This window comes from Amblyraja radiata, chromosome 3 (genome assembly GCF_010909765.2).
Source record: "Amblyraja radiata isolate CabotCenter1 chromosome 3, sAmbRad1.1.pri, whole genome shotgun sequence".
Lineage (NCBI taxonomy): Eukaryota > Metazoa > Chordata > Chondrichthyes > Rajiformes > Rajidae > Amblyraja > Amblyraja radiata.
This window is the reverse complement of record NC_045958.1, coordinates 38971165-38996736: the sequence shown is the minus strand read 5'-3', so window position 1 is coordinate 38996736 and position 25572 is coordinate 38971165. Positions and strand designations below refer to the sequence as shown.

The window sequence follows — 25572 nt, the reverse complement described above, 5'->3', positions numbered from 1 at the left end:
CTCGGTGCTGCTTTGGAGGGTTGAACAGTTAATGTAATCAATTAGTCTTTACGTTACAGTTTTACTTAATCTCCTATTTAACTCATCCTCATAACTTTCTGCAAAGTCCCAACTTTCCTAGTTAGGATATAAAAGGTAAACTAAATCAGGTTTCTACCAACTCCTTCGAACAAAGAAGCACCAACCACCGGCTATTGAGCACATGTGGCTTCTGTCTCCTGCATGTTCTACAAGGCATCGCCGGTTGCCGCTGCCCCGCTGCCTGGGCGGACGCGCGGCTGGGTCGCGCCGCTGTGTCCATGGAGACGGGTGGATACAAAGCGGGGCAGAGCGGCGACCGCTGCAGCGCCGGGTCCCGGCCGATGTACGTTTGCATCGGGCCTGCTCCGTCTCACTTCGTCGTCGTACAGCGCCGCTTTGTGCTTTGACCCGAAGAAACGCTTGCTCGAGCGTGTGACTGACCGAGTACTACGAACATACGCAAAAGTAGGGGAGAGTTTCGTTGTAAGTATCTCTTTTCCACAGTATGTGTAGGATGGAACTGCAGACGCTGGTTTACACCGAAGATAGATAGACACAAAATGCTGGAGTAATTCAGTGGGACAGGCAGCATCTGAAAAAGGGTCTCCACCCGAAACGTCACCCATTCATTCGCTCCAGATATGCTGCCTATCCCACTGAGTTATTCCAGCATTTTGTGTCTATTTCTTTTCCACAGGCCGGGCCATTCTGAAGGCAGACGCGAGAGACTGGAGATGCAGGAATCTGGAGCAAATAGAAACTCAGCACGAGTAACTCGGCGGGTCGAACAACATCAGATGCAGGCTCACTACCTGAAACGTCCACTGTGTTGCCCCAGCAGTCTGTTTCTGCTCCATTCACAAGGCAGTGTATGAAAAAGGTCGGGTGGGTGGTGTTTTTGGTTGCCCAGGAGACTTGCGCTGTCTCGCTATGCCTGGTCGGAGTGAACTTCCGTGTGGACACAGACCTTCAGGCACTTACCCGGGATCTCGCCAATTAAAGAAATTGACAATGGCAACATAGGTAAACTGTATAATTAGTTTCTGATTTGGGTGTTTTATTAATGTTTATCCCCAGAACGTTTCAGTTTATATTTCAGCAACCCGGTCCCATAAACCATTTAAAGTCTACTTAGAGTATCATGTTTCGTGTCAACAAAATGGACTGTTGCTTAGAGAAGGGTAGAGAGCTTCCAGTTTCAATCATTCACTTGCACGGGTGGGGGTGGGAGAGCTACCAAATTGTAGTACTATACTGAGTTTTATTTTTATTCACTTTGTTTCTCATTGTGAAAAACATAAGCTGCCGGAGGAACTGAGCGGGTTATAATAATTTCATCTGAAAGCAGCGTTACGGAGGCAGAGGGACAACCGACGTTTCAGGTATTGAACTAGCTTCAGATGCTGTTCCACCTGCTGCGTTCATCCAGCACTTTGTTTGTTTTGTTTCAGAATCCAACATCTCCAGTCTCTTGTGTCATTGTTTATTACGCGCTATGACACTTTAAATATGAGTTTCTTTCCTCCGGATAGCTCTATGTTTATATTTCCCCTCTTTTATAACTTAGAGTAAGACGATTAAATGAACGTATGTGAGACTGTGATTATTTTAGACGCTCTCAGATTTTTATGAGAACTCAACTTGCCAGACATATGTATGTAATAATGCCTGTTAAATCTGGTTCTGTATGTTAGTGCTTTGTGTAATGTACCTTTAATCTACTGTTTAAAAAGTACATTCTGATTGATCAATACTATATATTTGTCCATTTCATAATCAGGCGCTGAATTTGTGAAGTTATCAACAAAGAAAGGAAAAAACAAGAGAAAGATTATGATCCATTTAAAGTCATCCGAGGGCCCTCAACCATTAAATTCTAAAAATGTGGTGAGTCATGTTTGAGTCTATCATTTTGTTGCGTTTGAGAAAAATTGTATACCAGTATATGTATAACAATCAGGTGTGTAATTATAGAGTACTTGCTCTTTGCATGTTGAATTTAATATGTATTCCAGAAGCAGTGAAGTAGATTTACAGATGAGCACTATTGTATTATGAAACCTCTAACTAAAGAAACATATCATGAAAAGTACCTAAATTATCGTGCTCTCCTTCCCAAATGTGTTCCTGTTATTCACAGAAAATAATAAGATAATTTCTAATTATCTTACAGAACAAGAATGCAAGGGCGGGAAAATCAACGCTTTTAAATTCTGAGACCATCTTAAAAACAGATTCTCCTCGCACCTGTAATTTGAAGTCTCTTCGAGCAAAGCGTCTGGCTTACTTTGTAAACCATAAACATAACTGCACAAATTCATCTACAGCCGATGCCAATTTGGGATTTGATGACCAACAAGTCACCATTGATCACACAAATAGTGGCCAACAGAGTGAAAATGTACTTAAAGCTGAGCAAAATATTTATTTGCCAGAAAAAGAGCTTGATATCAATGAGCTAGTTCAACGTACAAAAATTCAGGATGCACAGAAGTTCCATGATACAAATTTAAAACCACCACTGAGAATTTCGAAGAGTGATGACAAAGCTACTTCCATGCCAAAACCAGATTATCATTTTCTGGAGAATCCCACCGTATCAGAAATTCAGAAGCTAAGGCATATTCTATGCTGGGCCCAGAAAATCCTGAAAAAGGGTAAGGAAGTTTCAAATACCCAAATATATCAAAATACTCTGACAGTAAATGAAACAGAATTGGCTGAGAACCACTTGAATCCTGACATATCACAACCAACTACTTTTAATTGGTCTTCAAGTACCAAGAGAAGTATCCACAGTGGTGCTGCAAGCAGCAGATTTGATCATACCAATTACTCGTCAGATATTGCTGCCGATAGCTGCAGTTACCTTGATTTCTTAAGGCCAAGTAGTAGCGTGGATCAGACATCTTCCTTCACTACCACCCTGACTGATGTGCAGGAACAATGTACATCGACAAATACTGGCTATTCAAGCAAACATTATTTTGATTCTAATAATATTTTGGATAGAAAATATAGTGAGCAAGTAAACGCATATGATATTACAAATGAAAATTGCCATTCTATGACTAGTGATGTGAGTGGGCTTAAAAGCGATAATTATTTTTGGATTCCCCTGGAGGATGAGTCAGATGATAAATATGTCACTGAAAACAGACCAAAGAAAGTATCTGTGGAACCTTTTGTAAAAAGCAATATTGATCCACTGTTGTGCAATAGTTACAATCATTACCATCAAAATAATAGCGAATCAATCTCATCAACCCGAACAATTATACATAGAAAATCTCCAATAACATATTACAGTTCAGAAGTTTTGGCAAGCCCTGATAATCAGCATGACTGTGCACCACACTACATCAGTAGTAAGAATGGTAACAATAATAATAATAATTGGGAGCCAACTTTATCAGCCAGAACGGTTATACTTAGAAAAGCTCCTGTAACACATTGTTACAGCTCAGCAGATATATTGGCAAATCCAGTTAATCTGCATAATGCTGCACAACATTCCAAATCAATTGTTTATGATAAAGAAAGACATAATTATGCGTGGGAGGCCGAAAGAGTAGAACAATACTCAGGAGGTTACCAAAAGCTTTCACTGGAAGATTCAAATATTGCTGACATACCAGGAGATTCACTAAACCTGGCAGATGCTGGTTTTAATTTAAAATCATCAATTACTTTATCGGCTATTCCAACCCCTTGTAAAGGAATGGCTGAAAGTTCAAATATAGCAACAACAATAAATGCCAAAGAGAATGGAACTAAGCTAGTCAGAGCTTCCCAAGAAAATTCAAATAGTGGCCAGTTACCTGAAAAATGTAGGAACTTGTGCATTATCAATTCAGATGAAACTTCACTTGCATATTCATCAATATCTCAAAAATATTGTGGTGATATAATATTGGACAAAAGAGGGAGTGAAAATTTGCCAACTTTGGAAAGTTATCTATCAAAGAAAGAAACAAATTGTATAAATGAAGAAAACAAATTGAGACACCAAATAGCTGGGACTAGGGCACAAAGTAGTTTTAAATTATCTTCAGTGCTTTTGCCACCATTGTATGAATTCAACGATTCAATAAAGCCCAGCCTGTATTTAGAAAAAGAGGAGCCTACAGAAAGTGAGAGAGAACAAATCACAGAAGAAAGTTGTGGGTCTTTCCTCACTGCAAATAATCTGGTCAAAATTTGCCCTGAGTGCAAAAGTGGTAATAGTTCAACTGTTAACTGGTGCACAGAATGTGGATGTGTTCTGATTGGGATTCCACCACTGTTTGCCAGCAATGTTGATGGAAGAGCATTCACAAATCCCAGGGATACTCCAAATAAAGAGGAAATCGACATGTTGGTAGCATTGGCAACAGAAAGATTAAAAGAAAGCACTGGAATTGTTGAGCCTGAGATTTATGATTTTAAAGATTCAGAAGATAGCACATGTTTCTCTTCAGAGCTGTGTGAACCTCAGCTTAGTGTATATGAGAGATATCTTTTGTACATGGAAAACTTGGAAAAACTACGAGGCCCACATCAAACAAACCAACAGCAGCAGACAGATATCCTTCCAGTAAAGGGAAACACAAAGCAGACAGAAACAATGGATGAAGACAACAGCTCCTATGGAAAGCATGAACTTGAAAATAGTATTACCACCTCATTCAGGGTGTCGACAGATTTCCCCGATCAAACCTATAGGAAATATGCTGTCTATGAGCAAGATTCTGAAGACAACTCAATTCCCGCGTTAGACATAGGAACGATATCTTCGGGAGAAAATGTACCAGGATTTTCAGTACTGCATTGTGGTTTTCAGAAGAAAAAATACTTGCAACAAAAGAACAATTATGAAACATCGAAGAACATTTCACACGGAGTTGTTTTGAAGCAAAATCGTGGAAATCAGGATTTAACTTCTTTGGAATATGAGAACAATAAAGAAACTTTCAAAGGTAATTATTAAATAGTTGAAGGTTCACAATGACCTTTCATCATCTCTGCATCACATTTTGTATGTATGTTGTATCATGTAATTATTTTGTATTGTTCTGATACAAATAGTCTGCTATAGGGAAGTTATATCTGTAAAACTACATCAGAGTTTGTAGCTTTACAAGATAATTTTATCAAAAGACAATATTCAATAAATACGATGCTGGCAAACCTTGCCATTGAAACATTATTAACCTGCAGGGTAGAATAATGTCAGACTGTATTGTAGATAATTATAGAGAATGAGAAGTATATATATACAATGCTAATAAATACAGAAAGGTCAACACCCAATTTATGGTAAATTAATTGTGGCATCTTGTTCTGATGGAAACAGGTGAAAAACATAATGAGAAACATTTTTCTCCCAGCATAGGTTGTACACATGTTAACACATCTTTGTTCCTAGGTTACAAAATCAGGTATACACTTTTTGTCTTCTCGTGTCCTGTGAATGCTCAAAGGCACTTTGCCAACTAAATGCCCATGCAGCATACTTACTGTTGCTAGGTAGGAAATCATGAGGATCATATATACACGCAGTAAGTTGAGATCAACAGTAAGTTCATGAATGATCAAATTACCAATGGTGTTGGTTTACAAAACTGTTTTAAGTCTTTATTAGAACCCAAGCTAGGGTATTTAGTGTACATAGGATGCAATGTTTCTATTTTGCTCTAAATGCCGTGAACTGTTTGAAGAAGTAGGAGTCAAAGTGATTACCAATTATTACCAATATGGCATCACAAAATCGCCAATTAGTTTCCCTGGGTTAAGATAGATATCATGAAGTAATGTAGCCACAGGAGACTGCAGATGCTGTTTTTCCAAAAAGACACAAAGTGCTGGAGTAACTCACCAGGTCAAGCAACATCTCTGGAGGACATGAAAAGGCGACGTTTTGAGTTGATGCAAGGGACTGCAGATGCTGGTTTGACACGAGGGACTGTAGATGCTGGTTGGACGCATCTGACTGTCGGCGATTCATGTCCTCCAGAAATGCTGCTTGACCCACTGAGTTATTGCAATGTTGGGTCTTTTTTTATCATTAAGGAATGTTTATTTCTACTCATAGAATAGAATAGATTTATTGTCATTCAAACCTAGGTTTGAACGAAATATCATTTCTACAGTTTTTTACATTACAAAACAATCCAAGACCCACACTTAACACAGTTTACATAAACATCCATCACAGTGAGTCTCCAACATCTCCTCACTGTGATGGAAGGCAAAGTCTTTATCTCTTCCCTTTGTTCCTTCTCCCGTGGTTCAGCAGTCCAACTGCAGTGTCGAGGCGAACTGGGGCTCCGATATTAAAGCCCCCGGCGGGCGATGGTAAGTCCTGAGGCTGTTTAAGCCACGCCGGGCGATGTTAGGTCCCGGCTCCATGTCCTTTAAATCCGCGGTTCCAGCAGGAGAAGTCGCCGTTGCGGAGCTCGGAAAAGCGGTCTCCCACCAGGGACTTGGAGCTCCCGATGTTCCCGTCCACCGGGTCTGCGGCCGGTGCCTCCAAACTCCAAAGTCGGGTCGCAGCCGCACGCCACCACAGCTCTTCCCGCTCCGAAGTTGGCCAGCTCCGCGATCTCAGTTCCGCAGGCTCTGCAACTGGAGCCCTCAGGTTAGTCCCGGCCGGAGGTCGCCGCCTGCTCCACGATGTTAGGCCCAACGACATCCGAGACCCGACAGGGAATAGTCGGGTCCCCGCACAGGGAAGAGATTTAAACGGTTTCCCCCACAGCCCCCCCACCACCCCCCACATATACACAGCTAAAAAAAACAATAACAACTAACTCAAGACATACATTTAACAAGACAAAAATAAAAAAAGACAGATGACTGTAGTCGAGCCGCTGCCGTTAGGTGCCGCCACTCCCACAATGGCAATACCCACATGGGTATTATAACTGATATAAATAGAATGTAACATGTGTGGTATGGAAAATTCTTCAATTGAATAAACATGTTAACAAGGATAACATGTATGAGCGTGTACTTCAGTTGTATAAACATGTTCATACATGGAAATAACATGTTTGAACCATTCATTCTACCTAATTTTGTGAAAACACCTAATATTCTGGTATCACAATTATATGGCAGATCATTTGTTCTTGAGCACATAAATTGCAAATAGTTTCCTCACCCTATCCAACTAAAGAGGATTTTCATATCATCATATGTAATATATCATTTAGATCCTTAGTTTGGTGGGTGAGAATCCTTTTCATAGATCATTAAAATATTTATATGTTGTAAAAAAAAATTATGGAATGAAATAAAATCTTTACACACAATGTCTGGTCTTGTAATATATTTTGTAATCATCCACTTTTGGAGGATATGGACACTGACGAGCTAATTCATCAAGGCCGATACTGTAACATTACACAACTCTGCTCCCACATGAGATAATTTGCTGGTGAAAATCCATCATTGCATTTGATGAGCTCTGGACTTGACAATTTCATTACAGTCCTTCTAGTCTCACAAACTCTATTCCACATGAATCTAGGGCCATCCAAAACTCTTATACATGTTTCCTAACGTGCATCATCTGGTTCATTATTCATCCCTGTGCTCACTGTCCTGGGCAACCAGACAGGAACAGCTTAATTTTAAAATTCTCGTTTTAAATTCTCTCTCCCCCTCTCTCTCTCTCTCTCTCTCTCTCTCTCTCTCTCCCTCTCCCTCCCTCTCCCTCCCTCTCCCTCCCTCTCTCCCTCCCTCTCTCCCTCCCGAAGTTGTCTGCTTTTAATTGTTGCCGCCATTAGTGGCCTAGTCCCAAAAAAAGAGAAAGAAGAACTAGAAGGTATAGGGTTTAAGGTGAGAGGGGAAAGATTTAAGAGAAACCTGTAGAGCTACTAACACATACTCCAAGTAAAGATCCAACAAGGTTATTGGCATATAATAAAGTTACACTGCATGTTGACATCACTGTAACTTCATCTCCACTGGGTGTCCGGAAATGTTAGTATTAAATGGTGACTATATGGTAACACCCAGACTGGATTATAGATCCGAGCGGTGTTTAACATGTGTGTGTTAGTATTGGTGAACATATAGGTAGAGCAGATCTACATCTTTCCTCTTAAGAAAATAACGTAACTACGAATATATATGTGAGTACAACTAATCAAGTTTAACCGGCGTCTATAAGAATAGGGCAGTCGCTTCAGCACTGGAGCAGGTTAAGCATAGTCCCCGTATTTAAGGGTAGGTTTGCAAATGCGACCCGCACACGTACAGCACAAGCTCTCATCTGTTGGTTGTTTCTCGCAGGTCCTGCGTGGGACTCTGGATAGAGTGTCGGCTAGGTGCATGTCTTTGCCTGGTTTGTAAACAAGTTTGATTTCGTACCTTTGAAGCTGCATCATCATCCGCTGCAGTCGGGCAGGAGCAGCATGGATTGGCTTGTTCAAAATGCTGATCAGGCACTGGTGGTCAGTTTCAACAGTCAGCCTTTCCAAAAATGAAGTATCTGAAGTTCACACAGGCGAAAACCACTTCCAGCATATGCCACGGGTCTGTTGTCACCTTCACTGATGCTCTGAAGACAGGCAGCACCCAATCTGTACTGCGAGGCATCACAGGTTAGCATTTCCGGCAGTTTCACATCAAAGTAAGCCAGAGTCGGGGCACAGGACAACTGCTGTTTTAGGGTATCGAATGCTCTCCGGTGTTGTGTGTACCAGGACCAGGTTGCGTCCTTGTGTGTTAGCTGCCGCAGTGGTGCTGACTGTTCGCAGAAGTTCGGAATGAACTTACCCAGGTAATTCGCCATGCCCAGAAATCTTTGTAAACTGGTTACGTCTGTGGGAACCGGCAGTTCGTTGATGGCAATGGTCTTGGAAGGATCTGGTTTGAGTCCATCACTAGTAAAAACGTGTCCCACATACTTCACTTCCCTGACATGAAATCTGCATTTTAGGGGGTTGAGATTGAGGTTAATGTCCTTGGCACAATCCAGTACTTTCTTTAAATTAGCATTGTGTTCTGAAATGTCGCGACCAGCAAAGAGGATGTCATGTACAATAATGGCACAAGGGTGTCCTGCGAACAGCTTTTCCATCGTGCGCTGGAAAACTTCACTGGCGGAGTTGATGCCAAAGGGCATTCGCAGAAACTTGTAGCGGCCAAAAGGTGTTCCAAAAGTGGTTAGTTCAGACGATTTGTGGTCTAACTGGATTTACCAGAATAAACTTCTGGCATCTAAAACAGAGAACACATTCGCTTTGCCCAATTGTGCTGCTATCTCTTCCACTGTGCGCATTGGATAATGCGGGTGCTTGAACGCAGTATTCAGATCTCTGGCGATGATGCAGATTCATATTTCATCTTTGTTTTTCTTGGTAGCCACTACCATGGTTGAGACCCAGTCAAACGGGTCGTTAACTGCAATGATGACGCCTAGGGATTCCATTCTTTGAAGTTTGTTCTGTACGTGGTCATGCATGGCATGCAGAATTATATGAGGGGCTTGAACAACGGGCATTATGTCAGGGTCAATTACAGTAGAATACTTGAGGGGTGGTTTGCAAAATTTGTTATCAAAGAGTTCCTTGTACTGAGAGAGAATTTGTTCGGTAGTATCTTGGGCAGGGGAAAGTTGGTGCACCTCTTCTCCAAAGCTTACCAATCCCAGATCCTGACAGGCATCAATACCGAGTAAAGTTGTTACTTTTCCTGGGACAATGAAAAAGTTCAGCTTGTGCACACTTGTCGCGAGGTGGTACTGCAGGCCAACCCTACTAACTGGGTGAACCTCTCCCCCCTCCGAAAGGAAACAAGGCTTAGGTGTTTACAACAGCTTCTGCATTCCTGACCCTGGAGAACTCGACCAGAGACATAACATTACAGCGAGCCCCAGTGTCGATCTTTGCCACACCAGTAGTGTTGTTGATTCGAAAGGTAACTTCAGGTTCACGAAGTTTACATGAAATCTCAGATAGAAAATGTATGTTAGGTTCAGACAAATTCCCACAAGGACAAGGCACAGCTTGAGTTTGATCGGTCACGCTGTGGGAACCATCTTGCTGGAGCAGATTTACCTGCTGTTTGGATTCTGTACGATCTCGGCGGGCACGACATCATCGAATAAAGTAGTTTCTTTGTTTACAGTAGTGGCAAACTTTCCCGTAGGCTGGGCATTGCTCGCGGACAGCGGAGTGTGAACCACCACAATTATTACATTGAATGAGAACCCTGCTAGGCTGCCTCTCTTCTGGTGGCAGGCGCTGAGCACGGTAGAACGGGTTGGCCACACTCACATGGTACAGTGAGTGCGGTGCGGGCCTGCGAGATGGGTATGAGAGTCAGTAGCTTCAGCAATGCGGCAGACATTCTCTGCCTGATGAGAGTTAGATCAGCATCCCGCAGTAGTTCACTTTTCACTTTGTCATACAAGATGCCACTCACCAATCTGTCGTGGACAAGCTCATCGCACAGGTCTCCAAAATGACACCGGCTGGCAATGTGCTTATTGGTACTTATCTAAGCCTCGACAGGCTTGCCACGGAGCTCGTTTCTTTGATATAATTTGTTGCATTCCATAACCATGTGGGTCTGAAGTTCACACAGGTGTCTGAACTTGTTCATTAAACAGACTGGGTCGTCCATAGACTCTTGAGGGATGATATCCTCATCGTTGTCACCCAACACAGCCGGGGCATAGTGGAACAGCTCAGCTCAGCTCGTTGAATAGCTTCTGAGCCCGCGACGTTGAGAAGTACAGCAGCTATCTGCTCGGGAGGCGCTCCGCGATGGGTAGCCTGAATGTAGACATTGAAATCCCTTTCAAAAATCCGCCAACATTCACTAAGGTCGGTATCGAAAACCAGGGGGTCAGGCTTCTTAAACGATTGAGCCATAGTAGAGTGGGAAGGAGAAAACAATATTGTGGAATTAAAAGAAAGGAAACCCGATAAACTAGGAGCAGAATGGGTCCGAAAACTCTGATACCATGAGGAGCTACTAACACATACTCCAAGTAAAGATCCAACAAGTTTATTAGCATATAATAAAGTTACACAACATGTTGACATCACTGTAACTTCATCTCGACTGACCACTGGTGTCTGGAAACATTAGTATTAAATGGTGACTATACGGTAAAACCCAGACTGGATTATAAATCCGAGTGGTGTGTACCATATGTGTGTTAGTATTGGTGAACATATAGGTAGAGCAGATCTACAAAACCTGAAGAACAACCTTTTCCCGCAGAGGGTGGTGGGTATATGGAATGAGCTGCCAGAGGAAGCAGTTGATGCAGGTATAATAACAACTTTTAAAGGACATTTGGACATGGAAAGGTTTAGAGGAATATAGGTTAAATGTGGATAAATGGTACAAGCTGAAATGGGGCACCTTGGCATGAATGAGTTGGGTCAACGGACCTGTTTTTGTGTTGTACGACTATGATTCTATGACTATGAAAATAAATTAAATGCAAGATGTTATTATGTAAATACACATTATTATTTACATAGGCTTGTGGGCTATAGTATTTCTCAGGACAGCTTCCATTTATAATCCACTCTTCTCTGAAAATCTCACTTTTCAACCATTTTATTATTTTTGAAGTGGGGTTAGCATTGTAATGTAGGGATATGTATCAGCCCGTTGTATTCACAGGAAGACTCCTAATAGTAGAGTCTGAGGTTAGCAGCTGGAACATTGGCTGGATCATTTATACTGTTTTATTACAATAATTAAAGCATTAACAACAGCCACCCTTTAAAAACAACTATGTACACCTAAAACAAATTATGTCAAATAAAATGGACTACTTGCAATCCAATGGACACCCATTTCTTATTGTTTTCATTGGAATTGTTCAACTTGAGCCAGGTTGCTGCAAGCTACACAGGATGTTTTACTAACCAAGATTGGGGAAATTTGAGGGAATCGAGATATTCACTAACAATGTAGGTGTCCAGAGACTGGAGCATAAGATGAAACTTTGGCTTACGACACACATGACCCGAGCTTCTGCTCAATTTTAAACCAACAGCTCCAAGAAGATTTATTTTGGTTAATATTTTTATTTAAGCTGAATAGAATATAAATATTGGCCAGGCTACAAGGAGAACTCAGCCACTCTTTGAATATAAATGTACCTATGAGGGATACACATAAGTTTATGCAGCATACTTCTGTGCTAAAGAACTCAAATCTTTGGAAAGGGACTCAAATAAAGAAGGGGAATTTCTTGAAGGAAATCTGTACCTTAAAAATATGTAGCTCGCTTGAGGTTGAAACAAAGAATAAGGAGTCCTCCCACTCAGAGGTCTACAGTCAGAACAAATATAAAATAATTTAAATTGTAATTGCTTATTTGATTAATAGAGGCACAAGAGACTGCAGATGCTGAAATCTTAAGTAAAAATCAAAGTGCTGGAGGAACTAGACGGATCAGGCAGCATCTGTGGATGTCTGAAAAAGGGTATTGACCTGAAACATTGCCTGTCCATTTCCTGCCACTGATGTCAAGAGTCAAGAGAGTTTATTGTCATGTGTCCCAGATAGGACAATGAAATTCTTGCCTGATGTTGCCTGACCTGTTGAGTTCCTCCAGACCTCGTTTTTTACTCCTTTGATTTGTATTGTTTTGGTGGTCACAATTTAGTTAATAATCAATCTGGTGCCAAGGTACATAATAATCTGAAGTGCGTTATCAACCCTTGGAAAGTCTCTGGATCTGATGGCATACCTGGTCGCTGCACAGAACTGGTGCAGCCTAACTGGCTGGACTTTCTGCGGACATCTACAACCTCTCACTATTGAGGTCTGAGATTCTCACCTGATTGAAATGGGGATCAATAATACAAAAGAGGAAGGTGAGATACTGGGTCTCCGTGCATCCCTTCACAACTGGATCCTCAACTTTCTCATCAACCGATCACAATTGGTATGAATTTCCAACACTCCCTCCTCAATAGCCATCAGCACAGGGGCATCTCAAGCCAGTGCGCTCACTCCCCTGCTCTATTCACTCTATACCAATGACTGTGTAGCTGGACCTAGTTCCAACTCCATCTTTAAATTTGTTGATGACACCATCGTTGTTGGACAAATTATGGGTAATGATGAGATACAGTATAGGAGGGAGATCGATCGACTGATTGAATGGTGCAAGAATAAAATCCAATAAGACAAAGGCACTGATTGTTGACTTTAGAAGAGGAAGGCCAAGGATCCACGATTCTGTCTTCATTGACGGGTCAGTGGTGGAGAGAGTCAACAAATGTAAATTCTTGGTCATGTATATCTCTGAAGATCTGTCCTGGACCCAGCACATTGTTGCAATCAGACAGAGAGCCCATCAATGCCTCTACTTCCTTAGAAGTTTGAGGAGATAAGGCATGTCAACGAATACTCTCTTGAACTTCAGCTGTACGGAGTACAGATCTCATTTCACTCTTGCCATTGGGAAGAAAGTCTGAAAACCATGACCTCCAGGTTTAGGGACAGCTTCGTCCTCACAGCAATCAGGCTATTAAACAATACAAACACCAGCTAAACTACAAACTATCTTATTGCACTTGGGATTTCTGGGGCTTTTGTTTTGCACTAATATTGGGATTTTTTTAATTGAACTATTTTTTGTTGGCAGACCAATTGGCAGACCAATTTCCTTCCGGGGATGAATAAAGTTTTATCATATCATATCATTTGTTTTAGTATGTCATCTACAGACCTATTATGCTGCTACAAGTAGAATTAAACACTTTTGACTTTTGAAGTATCTCATTAAAGTGTGGAAATGGAAATTTCATAGATGTTTGCAGATGAGAGGGATATCTGTACATCTAAAGTAAACAAATATTTAATAGAGCTTGCGCTGCTGGAATTGGAAGTACCTTAGATGGAAGGTAGACTTGAATATAGACTTATAATTGTAAACAAAAATTATGTTGTATCACTTAACCATGTGCATGGAGAATAAGGGACTTGAGGGGCTGTAAAAAATACTGTAAATATTATCAGATTTTATCAAAGTGAACTTGGGAAGCCAAATACATTTTCTTTTTTAAAACGACCTTGTGCTTTTTCAACATGCTGGGTGAAAATATATTATTGAGGCATAGTAATGAATAGTTAGTAAGCTGTGCAAAATTGTTGGGATCATAAAACAATCTTTTATTTTTAAGATGCAGAGAAAAGGCCCAAGAGGAGAAAAAATATCCAGGCAAGCATTAATCGATATCAAAGATGTTGGGAGAGGTCTAGTATTGCATGGTCATCCTATACCCATGGAGGTACAAAGACCAGGTATAGAGTTCTTCTATAATTACTTGCACTAACTTTCAGAAGTTTGATATTATCCTTTTCTTCTGTTGCTCAGGCATTCTTGGGTTCACACATCCTCAGACATGTGTAACTCTTGGCCACCTTTCCCATTCTTCAAGTACAGATGTTAGTTGGGATAGAATATCAAGTTAATTGATAGACACAAAATGCTGGAGTAACTCAGACAGGCAGCATCTCTGGAGAGAAGGAATGGGTGATGTTTTGGGTCAAGACCCTTCTTCAGACTGAGAGTCGTAGGAGTGAGAATCTAGAGATATGGAAGGGTCAGGTGTGAAGATGACAGATCAAAGCAGTTATTGATAAGGAAATGTAGAATGGTTGATTGTTAGCTGGGGAAGATGACAACTTGGTATAAAATCAGATATTTAATCAAGAGGACAGGAGAACTAGTCAGAGAATTGGGATGCGGATGGATGGAGACAGGGAAAGCAAGGGTTACCTGAAGTTAGAAAAAACAATGCTTATGCAATGCAATGCTGGGTTGTAAGCAGCCCAAGCGAAATATGAGGAGCTGTTCCTCCAATTTGTGTTGGGCCTCATTCTGACAGTAGAGGAGGCCTAAGACAGAAAGGTCATTATGAGAATGGGAGGGGGAGTCAAAGTGTTCTGCAACTAGGAGATTGCGTAGGCCTAGGCGGGTTAAGCGGTAGTGTTCAGTGAAACGATCGCCAAGCCCGCGCTTGATATAGGAGTCCACATCTGGAACAACAGATACAGTAGATGAGGTTGGAGGAGGTTAACGTGTACATCTGCCTCACTTGAAAGGTATGTAGGGGTCCTTGGATGAAGTCAATGGACAGGTTTAACTTGGAAACTTCTGCGGTTGCAGAGGAAGGTACCTGGGGAGGGGGATTTAGGTGGGAAGGGACAAGTTAACCAGGGAGTTACGGAGGGGACAATCTCTGCAGTAAGTGTAAAGGGGTGGAGATGGGGAGATGGGACTAGTGGTGGGATCCCATTACACATCGTTAATTAATCATGGGCAAAATCAAACCAAAACCAGTTCTGCCCTTTTTTCACCTAATCCGATGAAACAGCAGCTTTCCAGTAGGGGTTCCTAAATTTCAGCCAGGAGTTGAACCCTGGCCACTCTACCTTCGTTCTTGGCTTTGGAACGGTGAGGCCAAATGTACAACCAGTTGGCTGAGATTATCTAATTAGCATTGATCAGCAAATTAACCTGGTGCCTTGATTGCCGTGTTCTGCATGTGCATTTAGGACCAAGTAATGTTGATGAGTTTTATCTCTTTTTTTAACTGCCTACTCATGTAAAACCTATGTACCTGAAACATCACCTATCCATATTCTGCAGCGATGCTGCCTGACCTGCCATGTTCTGCCAGCACTTTGTGTTTTGCTCAAGATCTGCAGTCTGTGGAATTCTTTGCCTCAGAGGGCGGTGGAGGCAGGTTCTCCGGATGCTTTCAAGAGAGAGCTAGCTAGATAGGGCTCTTAAAAATAGCGGAGTCAGGGGATATGGGGAGAAGGCAGGAACGGGGTACTGATTGGGGATGATCAGCCATGATCACATTAAATGGTGGTGCTGGCTCGAAGGGCCGAATGGCCTACTCCTACACCTATTGTCTATTGTCTATTGTCTTTGTGTCTTCTTTATTGGGTTTTTTCTGCTTTGTAGCAGGTTGAACAGAACTTTGCCTGTTATAAACTCTAGTGTTTCCTCCTTCATAAATGTGATGAAAAATGCCACTACTTATCCACCATAGCCTTCAAACCTGATTCGCTTGAGTGATTCTAAGGAGCGATTTGGTTTGTAATTCAGCTTGCCCTATTCCTGTGCTTCAGACCCTATCAATGAGCACCATCTGCTGGACAGTGAAGGAAATAACATGAATCAAGAAAACTCTACTGCACTTTGATTCTTCATCAAGCAATTTAAGTTACTTATCAACACATTGAGCAGGAGGCAACATTGAACCAAATTCAACTAATTTTATCTAATGTGCTTTCTGGTAACTTTATGTGTTGGAATTATAGTAGAGGATTGCTATTTTGAGGTCTATGTGGAATGAATATCGAATTGAAACAATTTATATTATTTTGAGTAAATTTCAAAGTGAGTGAAATAAATAATTCCTCATGCTGTGCTGGGAACGTGACTCAGGTATGTCCTTTTTAGGTTATTGGCACAACACTCCCCTCCCTCGCAGCTGTTCTGACAAGTCATGCCCCTCAACTGAAGGTCTAACCCAACTAACCATTGATTACCTAATCCAACAATGGATCACCCAAATACTCCCTGCTCCCAATCTCACTGTCTCCAGAGATCAAATACCTAGCTCTTGAGCAGACCCTCCCAGGAAACATTCACCTGACAACACCTTGCATCATTCCTGATCACAAGCCCCAGACTTACAAACACACACCAACCCTTGATTGGTGATCACAGGCCCTCCCACTTCAACTCCACCCCCATCCCCTTAGTCACTAATGGCTGAACCTCACCCTGACCTTTCGTTTGCATGCACAACCCTTCCACCACCATGTGCTTCTCATCTCCATCACCCTGCCCTCTGACCTGGCCTTGTGTTAAGCTGATGTTCTTTGTCCCGAGCAGGCTGGTGGATTTGGGCACTGCTAACTTATACGTGGCAGGTTCACAACCAAAATCATGGTTGTGCTGCAATGTAAATGCATAACATACTGTTAAAGCCACCGAGGAAATTATAGACATTTACATATTAGATAACATAACTAACCAATAACTAAGAATTCAAACCTGAACAAATGAAAATATTATATTATTGCTCTAGTGTCACACATGCCCCTTAGAAACAAGGTACTGTTGGGATTACCGAAATGTATATATTCTTATTTATAGGGCAAAGGTATTGTGAGCGTTAAAGCTGGCCTTGCACACTTTGAATGAGAAGAGTCCCTGGCAGTACAGAACTGGACGGCAAAGCCTGGCAATCTGTGCTTCATGGTGCTGAGATGAAAAATAACACTAGTTAATGGGGCTCTGACCTTAATCATTCCATTATGGTTGAAACTAAGGTGATTGCACGTCAATCCTCCTTTTCATTCATTCACATCAATCTCACTCCTCACTACCCCTATATTAATAACCTTCACCTGCAGGGCTTTATTCTTTGGAGCGCAGAAGGTTAAGGGGGGACTTGATAGAGGTCTTTAAAATGATGAGAGGTATAGACAGAGTTGACGTGGATAAACTTTTCCCACTGAGAGTAGGGAAGATTCAAACAAGGGGACATGACTTGAGAATGAAGGGACAGAAGTTTAGGGGTAACATGAGGGGGAACTTCTTTACTCAGAGAGTGGTGGCTGTGTGGAATGAGCTTCCAGGGAAGGTGGTGGAGGCAGGTTCGTTTTTATAATTTAAAAATAAATTAGATAGTTATATGGACGGGAAAGGAATGGAGGGTTATGGTCTGAGCGCAGGTATATGTGACTAGGGGAGAATACGTGTTCGGCACGGACTAGAAGGGTCGAGATGGCCTGTATCCGTGCTGTAATTGTTATATGGTTATATGGTTATTATATGTCCAGCAAACCACTCCCATCTATTGATTGCCAAACGTTTACTTAAATAAAGGGTTTCCCTTTTGGCGGATCCAGCTGTCAATGATGCTTGGACTCCACAGTAGTGGATTATTTAATGTCAAATCAAAATTAATGTGTCACCCATTTAAGACAGAGTTGAAGTGAAACTTTTACTTCCATACAGGCATCAGTATTTGGAACTCTTTTACTTAATGCAAGGTAGAAACAGAGTCTATGTATTTTCTTAAGGTAGAGAAAGATAGATTATTTTCATCAAGAAATGAAAGGTTACCATGGGAAGGAGGAAATGCAGAGTTGAAGTTGTAATCAGGCCAGTCATGACCTTGTGAAATAACATAGTAGCTAGAGGGGCTGATAGGCCTATTCTTCCAATTCATAACCCTACCGTAACTTACACTGAAGCAGGCCTCAGCTCGCTGTGTAAGGCCAGCTTCAGTGTGAATGGTGGTAGTGCTTCACAGGCCTTGAGTACACAAGCTTTGTAAGTGAAATTGCTGTTAAAACGAATGTGGCTTGGTGTTTGGTGTCATTGTATTTGCTTGGCAGTCTCTGTCATTCTTTCAGGACCAATGCATGGAGTAGCCAGCTCAGATAAATAATGCAGAAAGGGGTAGGTTATTATATAACAAGTCATCCACTCCTTGAGCATGTTGAATTTCCAAGCCATCGTTTACAATAGATTGTGAGCAGTATATCTCAAAACAGGATTGCACATATTTTGGTATAGTAAATATGTGCTAAAGTTAGCAAGTATGCCGTGTCTGATATTACTACAATACATTCTAAATTGAAATGCCCTTGCTTTAAGTAAACAAGTGCCGTGATGTGCATGCTTTAAGAGGTGTTAAAACAGGATCGGTATGTTTTAGATGGACTACTGCTTGTTAGTCGGCAGTAATGGCAGGCATGCCCTCATCATGGGAAATGTTAAAAAGCTGTCTCCATGTTAGCCATAGGATGCCATGGATATGATGGAAATGGGTTGGAGGCACAGGGATGTGTGGTTGAATGAGAGAGCAGGAAATAGATTGAGAAGGGGGATATACAAGTATATGATTTATTGAAAGTAGTAACATAGATGCACAGCATGGTGTAGAGGCATTTAGCATGTTTGCCTTCATTAGTTGGGGCAATGAGTTCAAGTCACAACTGTATGTGATGTTGGTGAGACCACACCTGCGGTATTGTGTGCATTGGTGGTTAGCTATCTATAGGAAGGATGGCATTAAGTTGGACAGGATGCAGAGAAGATTCACAACAATGATACTGGGACTGAGTTAAAAGACGAGACTGGGTAGGCTGGGACTTTTGTCCTTAGGGTGACTTTATAGAGGTATATAAAATCACAATAACTAGAGGGCAGCGATTTACAGTGAGTGATTTAGAATAGACTTTTTTCACACAGAGAGTAGAGGATTTGTGGAACAATCTAACAGTGGTAGAGAGGGGGACAATTACAACATTTAAAAGACATTTGGTTGGTACATGGATAGGGAAGGTTAAAAGGGATGTAGGCCAAACTCAGCTAGGCAACTTGGTCATCATGGATGAGTTGGGCCAAAGGATCTATTTCGATGCAATGTAATTCTATGATTCAAAGACGTGGCTCCATTTTTGTAGAGTTTAGTAATGCAAACCTAAGGAAAGGCAGAGAGAGGAACTAAGAGAGTGGGCAGATGGATGAATGGAAGGTTTGGGGGGAAGATGGGAAATGTGGATGTGAAAGTGGAATGGGGAGAAGTGCAGTAGGTGATGGGAGAGGCAGACAGACTAAGGTATGATGAGAGAGTGCGATAGGAAGCAATAGTGTGTCGGAATTGGGCGATGCAGTATGATGAAATGCAGTTAATTAAAAATAAAGTTTAATTATATTTTTGCTCTTGCTTTATAAATAACAGATTTTAAAATTATATTTTATAGCTAAAATATTGTTAACTTCTCGTTTACAAAAATATATCAACAGTGAAAATAAATAAAAACTTATCTAAAATACTGTAGGATTAGCAATTCCCAAATCCTTAGCTTTAAAAAAAAGTGCTTGAATATGAAATTGTTCTGCAAGTTATTTTATGTTGATTAACAGTTTGCATAACAACCCTGCATTTTAGTATAAAGGGATTGAGATGGAGCAGTGCCAAATAAATATGGCACAAATATGAAACCATGGCAGTATTTTCATGTTGAATACTTAGAATTTCAATCTAACATGAGTCACAAGAATCTGTTAACAATGGCGGACCCACAGTACATTCAAAACATTTTGTGCTTAACTAGGAAACCTGAAATATAATGGTCTCTAATTCTATCTTGAACAATATGAAAAGACCATGAATCAGACCCAGTTATCAAAAAATATCTTTTGCATTACTCATGGTGATAGCATATATTGAGAGATGATGTTGAAATAAAACAGGGCCATGTGGAATAATTTAAGGGGAGTTTTAATTCCGAGGTTGAAATCCAACGGCGGTGGGCAGCAGGACCCATTGTTGTGCTCGGACGCATTAATCTGGCTGGCCTGCTGCCTGCCTGTGGGAGTCCAGAGACAGCTCACCAGCTTTACACTGTGAAGTTTGGATGGCCCAGTGTACATCAGGGGAAAATTAGATAGGATTTGGGAGATTTTCCAATGGTGGCCCTGAATATTCTAGCACTTTTTAGGATTTCTGTGGATTGCCGCTGACAGTGTCATGACTATGAATTTGGGCGTTGAGAACAGTAAATGTCAAGAGGTAAAAGTCTGCCCACAAGGTAATAATGTCTCCTCAGCAAGTTTGTAGAGTCATGGACTTGTGCAATACAGAAACAGCCCATGCGACCCACCACATATATGGGGCATTCATCTGGATTAATACAATTTTCCAGCATTTGGTCCATAGCCTTCTAGGCACAGGTGATTCAAGTATTCATTTTAAATGCTATCAATTTTGTATTTTGGTGGTGGTTTCTCACCTGCATGCAAGTATTCTGATTCAAAACCTTGTAAATGACAATTTATTCGCAGCCATCGAACGTCTGATCTGCCAGTTTCTAGACCAGGTGTTACGGTGGCGCAGCGGTAGAGTAGCAACCTTACAGCGCTTGCAGTGCCAGAGACCCGGGTTCGATCCCATCTACGGGCGTTGTCTGTACGGAGTTTGTACGTTCTCCCTGTGACTATGTGGGATTTCTCCGAAATCTTCGGTTTCCTCTCACACTCCGAAGACTTACAGGTTTGTAGGTTATTTGTCCCTGGTGCATGTAGGAGAGTGTTAATATGCGGGGTTCACTGGTTGGTGCGGCTCCGTGGGCTGAAGGGCCTGTTTCCGCACTGTATCTCTAAACTTAACTTAACTAAACTGTGTGTATGCATAGTGCTGGAACTCTGCCCCAAAAGCAATGATGAATTTTTAAGAGAGCTCCAGTTACCTTGATGATGGAAGCTTTATCTGAATAGTACTTAGAATGTTATCATTGTTTTATCTTCTGTAGGTCAACACAAATAAATCACTCAGGACCAATTGGAGACTGTCAGGGAAAGAAAGGAAAACCACTGCCACATGACGGTCCTTCAGCTGGTATGATCTTACAACTGTGGGGAAATACATCTCTAGCTGTGTTTGTAGCTCAATTATTTTCCAGAACTTCACTTAAGAGGCAGGTGTAATTTCTGCAACATGTAATTGGGGTCATTCCCAAAGTCAATTTATATTTACTGTGGTTGCACCAAAAACATATCAGTTTCCAGCAGTGGCCTAATGCACTGGAGAGGAACCTAGTAATCAACTGAGATTGAAGAGTCTGTAAGAATTAGTCAGTACGATGAAGAAGGGAAAGTGTGTAGCCATGTTTTTCTTGCAGAACTCTCAGACTTGTAGACCTCCTAACAGATACCATGCCACTGTCAGAAGGCTTAGAAACCACCAGCCAGTCCAAAATGCCTGTCTTTGTCCTACAGCTGGGCCTTTCTTCCTCCTAATTGGTGAAATACAGCCTCACTGGTGGTAAAACTCAGCCAGCAAGGCGTCTGCTCGACATTAATGTCCATGTGCACTTAATCCAGGCATTCTTTGGTAAAGGCAGTTGAAGCATAGTTGAGCAGGTGCCCTACTCCTGTTTATTCCAGGTATATGACTGCAATAGTGGTGCTTCTGAATGAATATCTCAAGCAAAGCAACCTGCAGCTATAAGATGAACAATTTTGAAACTTCACTGTAGGAATGCAATGTTATTAATTGTTTTTTTCCACCTAATGCATGTTTCTCAGCTACAAAAATTAGCAGCAGCTTCAGGCAGAGAGCATTTACAAAAAAAATCAGACATTATAAGGTCTGCAGGTAAAGGAAGAGGCTGAATTATGTTCTCTCGCTAATTAATTATTTGTACTAATCGCTGAGGGGACTTCCAATACTGACAACTCTTCTGCTCACATTCAATCTGTTTAAAACATCCAAGTTTCACGTTGATTTCACTACCAGATTCGATGCATCATTGGGGTAGATAGGGATGGGTTGAAAACTGTTATGGAATGATGTCGGGTGATAATTCTAGAACAAATACTCATTTAATGAGCCTTCCCTTTCTCCTTTTGTCTCCAAATAAGATTACTTGAACCTCCTGCTCCTTTTATATTTCAATGGAAATAGTATTTCAATATTTACCCAAAATAATGTCCCCTGAGTTCACTCACCTCTTTGCCGGATGCTCCTCTCAGGACTCCTCTGTTGATCATGTTGCCCTTATTTGTGAATCTGCACAAAATGCTTAGCCTCCACGTCTAGACAAGTTTCTCACTCTTAAATCTGATCGTCTTATCCTATTCCCCAGTCTCCCCATCCCCATCCCTTCTGACTTCATTCCCCCATCTCTTTCTTCCCCAATTTCTAATATGTTACCAACAATTCCAACCAGTCCTGACTCTCTGCAGTAGTGCAAGGTAACATCCCTGATCACTGTGGGGGAGTTTCTGCTTCCACACAAAATAAAATGTTGTGTATTGTGTAACTGTATTAGGTTTTAGAGGGTCTTACTATGGTGGATGTTGAGAGATTCTTTGCTTTAACTGGTGTTGGAACAAAGATGGAATAAAAACAGAAAATGGTGGACATATTGAACAGATTAGGCAGTATCTATGAAGAGAGAAACAGTGTTAACACCAGGTCAATTATCTTTTGGGTTGAGGTATTAAGCACATGTTAATTATAACAAGACAGAAGCTGGGTTTTTTTAGAGTACAGATGTTAAGTTGGCTTTATACAGATATGTGCAAGATGAGTAGTAGGCAGAGGCAGAATAATCTTGTAGAACAATAATGAACCTTTATTGCATGCAAAGCAGAACTGTGATGATCTCCAAACTGCATTTCATTTCAAGAAAAGATCATTGAACCATTGTTATGAATCTACATTTGATAATCAAATTTATTCTAAGCATTTCGCTCATGGCAAACATTTCCGATTGATCAACTTAATTATATACAGACCATTAATTCCATTTAAAATATCAGTAATAACGCTTTGTCAATTGTGTGTGGGTTCATTTCTTTGGAAATTAATGACTTTTTAAAATAAAATCTAAATTGAGTGTTTTCTTGTTAGTGCCAATGATGAACAGTAAGGGGCCGGGAAAGCAACACATCAAAAGGCCCTTAAGTGCTAATATTCTGGACAATAAACAAGCACCACAAGAAGCACGAAAATCTAAAATATTCTTTCAAAATGCAACAGTGGCTGGAAGGCCAACGACAAAACCTCGTAAGTTTAAACAATAAAACTTCCATTTCAAATGCCTTTTGTTCTCCAGTGTATGCTGTGAAATTTCAGATAATATTTAAAATCTTATATTATATCTGATTAAGTATAAATCAAAATCAATGTGAGTCATTTTTGTATTGGCCATGACCTAGTATAATGAATGATTTTTAATCATCTTTGCTATTTTCCTATTCACTTTATCTATCCTTTTATATTGATTTTACTGATTTCAATAATGTATTTATATCAGATGAAGTCAGATTTCACAATGTGTATAAACATAATTGTACTGGTTCCAAGATTATGTGTTATATTTTGTTGCTACTGAAACACATGGCTGGGAATTTGTGATTATAATGTAAAAATATTAGCTTTCACCATTATTACTGTGTGAAATTCTCAGCTGTTTTTGGCATTGCACAATCCTGAATCAGCACAGTGTCTTGAATATCATTAACAATATATATCCTTATTATAAAAACCACTGAAGATGTTCAACGTGTAACTAAATATTAATGAAATTTTAAGTAATAATTAAAACTGAACATGGTTGTGAAAATCTAACATTATATGTGTGGATACTATTTTTAACAAAATGTTCAGTTCAGTTTATTGTCACATGTAATGAGGTGCAGTGAAAAGCTTTTTCATTGCGTGCTAAACAGTCAGCCGAAAGACTATACATGATTACAATCAAGCTATCTACAGTGTACAGATACAGGATAAAGGGAATAATGTTTCATGCAAGACAAAGTCCAGTAACGTCCGAGTAAAGATAGTCCGAGGGTCTCCAATGAGGTAGATGATAGGTCAGGGCTGCTCTCTGGTTGGTATTTAAAATTTCTATGCATTTAAAAATAATCAATTTTTTTCCAGTCTGTTTATATTCGTGTCCGAGTCTTCATTTCAGTTTCTGTAATAAGCTGAAGTGAAAACAAATATTTTACTTTTTGACTTTCTGTACATTTAGTGTAGTTTAGTGTAGAGATACAGCATGGAAACAGGCCCTTCGGCCTACCTTGTCCGCACTGACCAACAATCACTTGTACACCAGATCTATCCTACACACTAGTGATCATTTACAGAAGCCATTTAATCTACAAACCCGCACGTCTTTGGGATGTGATAGGAAACCAGAGCACTCGGAGAAAACCCATGTAGTCACAGGAAGAACTACAAACTCCATTCAGAGAAAACCCGTAGTCAGGATCGAACACAGGTCTCTGGCGCTATAAAGCCGCAACTCTACTGCTGCGCCACTGTGCCATCCTGAAAATGCCTTCTGTTTGGTCGGGTTTTCAGCCCACCTGCTGATGTTACTCTTGCTAGATACACAGATTTCTGATGAATGCACTGGCAGCAGCTGACATCAGGAGAAAGAAAATTTGCATTCTAATACGTACTGGAATTTTAAAGTGTTCTGGATTTATGCCGACTGGAGTATCTAATTTCAATATTTTCATAGAAAATGCGTCATACTTGCTTTGCATGTAAACCAGCTGTTCAAGTTTTACATTAAGAGTCAGTGTTCTGATCTCAGAACGCATGAATGGAGCGAAACGGCACAGTGTGGATTTCATGTATTTTATCTATTTGTTACCACTGGAACAGCCGCTTGGCATAGGGGAGTAAGGAAGCCTTACTGATATTCTGCATCCAAAGCTCTGATAACAGAAGTGCAAGAATAGTGCACAATTTTTATACTTATATTCCTGTGCAGCTGGAGGACTGCTCCAACAGAATTTCGTTGTCTTGTACAATGACAATAAAGATTATCTTAAAGTGTTCTTCTCCAATTTAATATCCAATCTCTTCATTGTGATCCTAAACAAATAATCAAACTGTGTTCTAATTTTAACTGTTGAGTTTTACTGTCTGTATAACTTGTATTCACATATCCCACTGCCAACAATGAACCATTGTGGGCTCCACCTTTCCTTGATCATCGTTGCTTTTTGCATAT

General features: G+C 40.7%; 1 protein-coding gene across 1 annotated transcript; it reads left to right on the top strand.

Moving 5' to 3' along the window:
* Window positions 1-237: 237 nt before the first annotated feature.
* On the top strand, window positions 238-23626 carry LOC116971541. The gene is made up of 6 exons (XM_033018779.1): window positions 238-504; window positions 1802-1908; window positions 2195-4979; window positions 14175-14295; window positions 21349-21434; window positions 23454-23626. Exons 2-6 carry the CDS (start codon window positions 1855-1857, stop codon window positions 23624-23626), a joined length of 3219 nt encoding a protein of 1072 aa, XP_032874670.1. The 5' UTR covers window positions 238-504; window positions 1802-1854.
* The last annotated feature ends 1946 nt before the right edge of the window (window positions 23627-25572 follow it).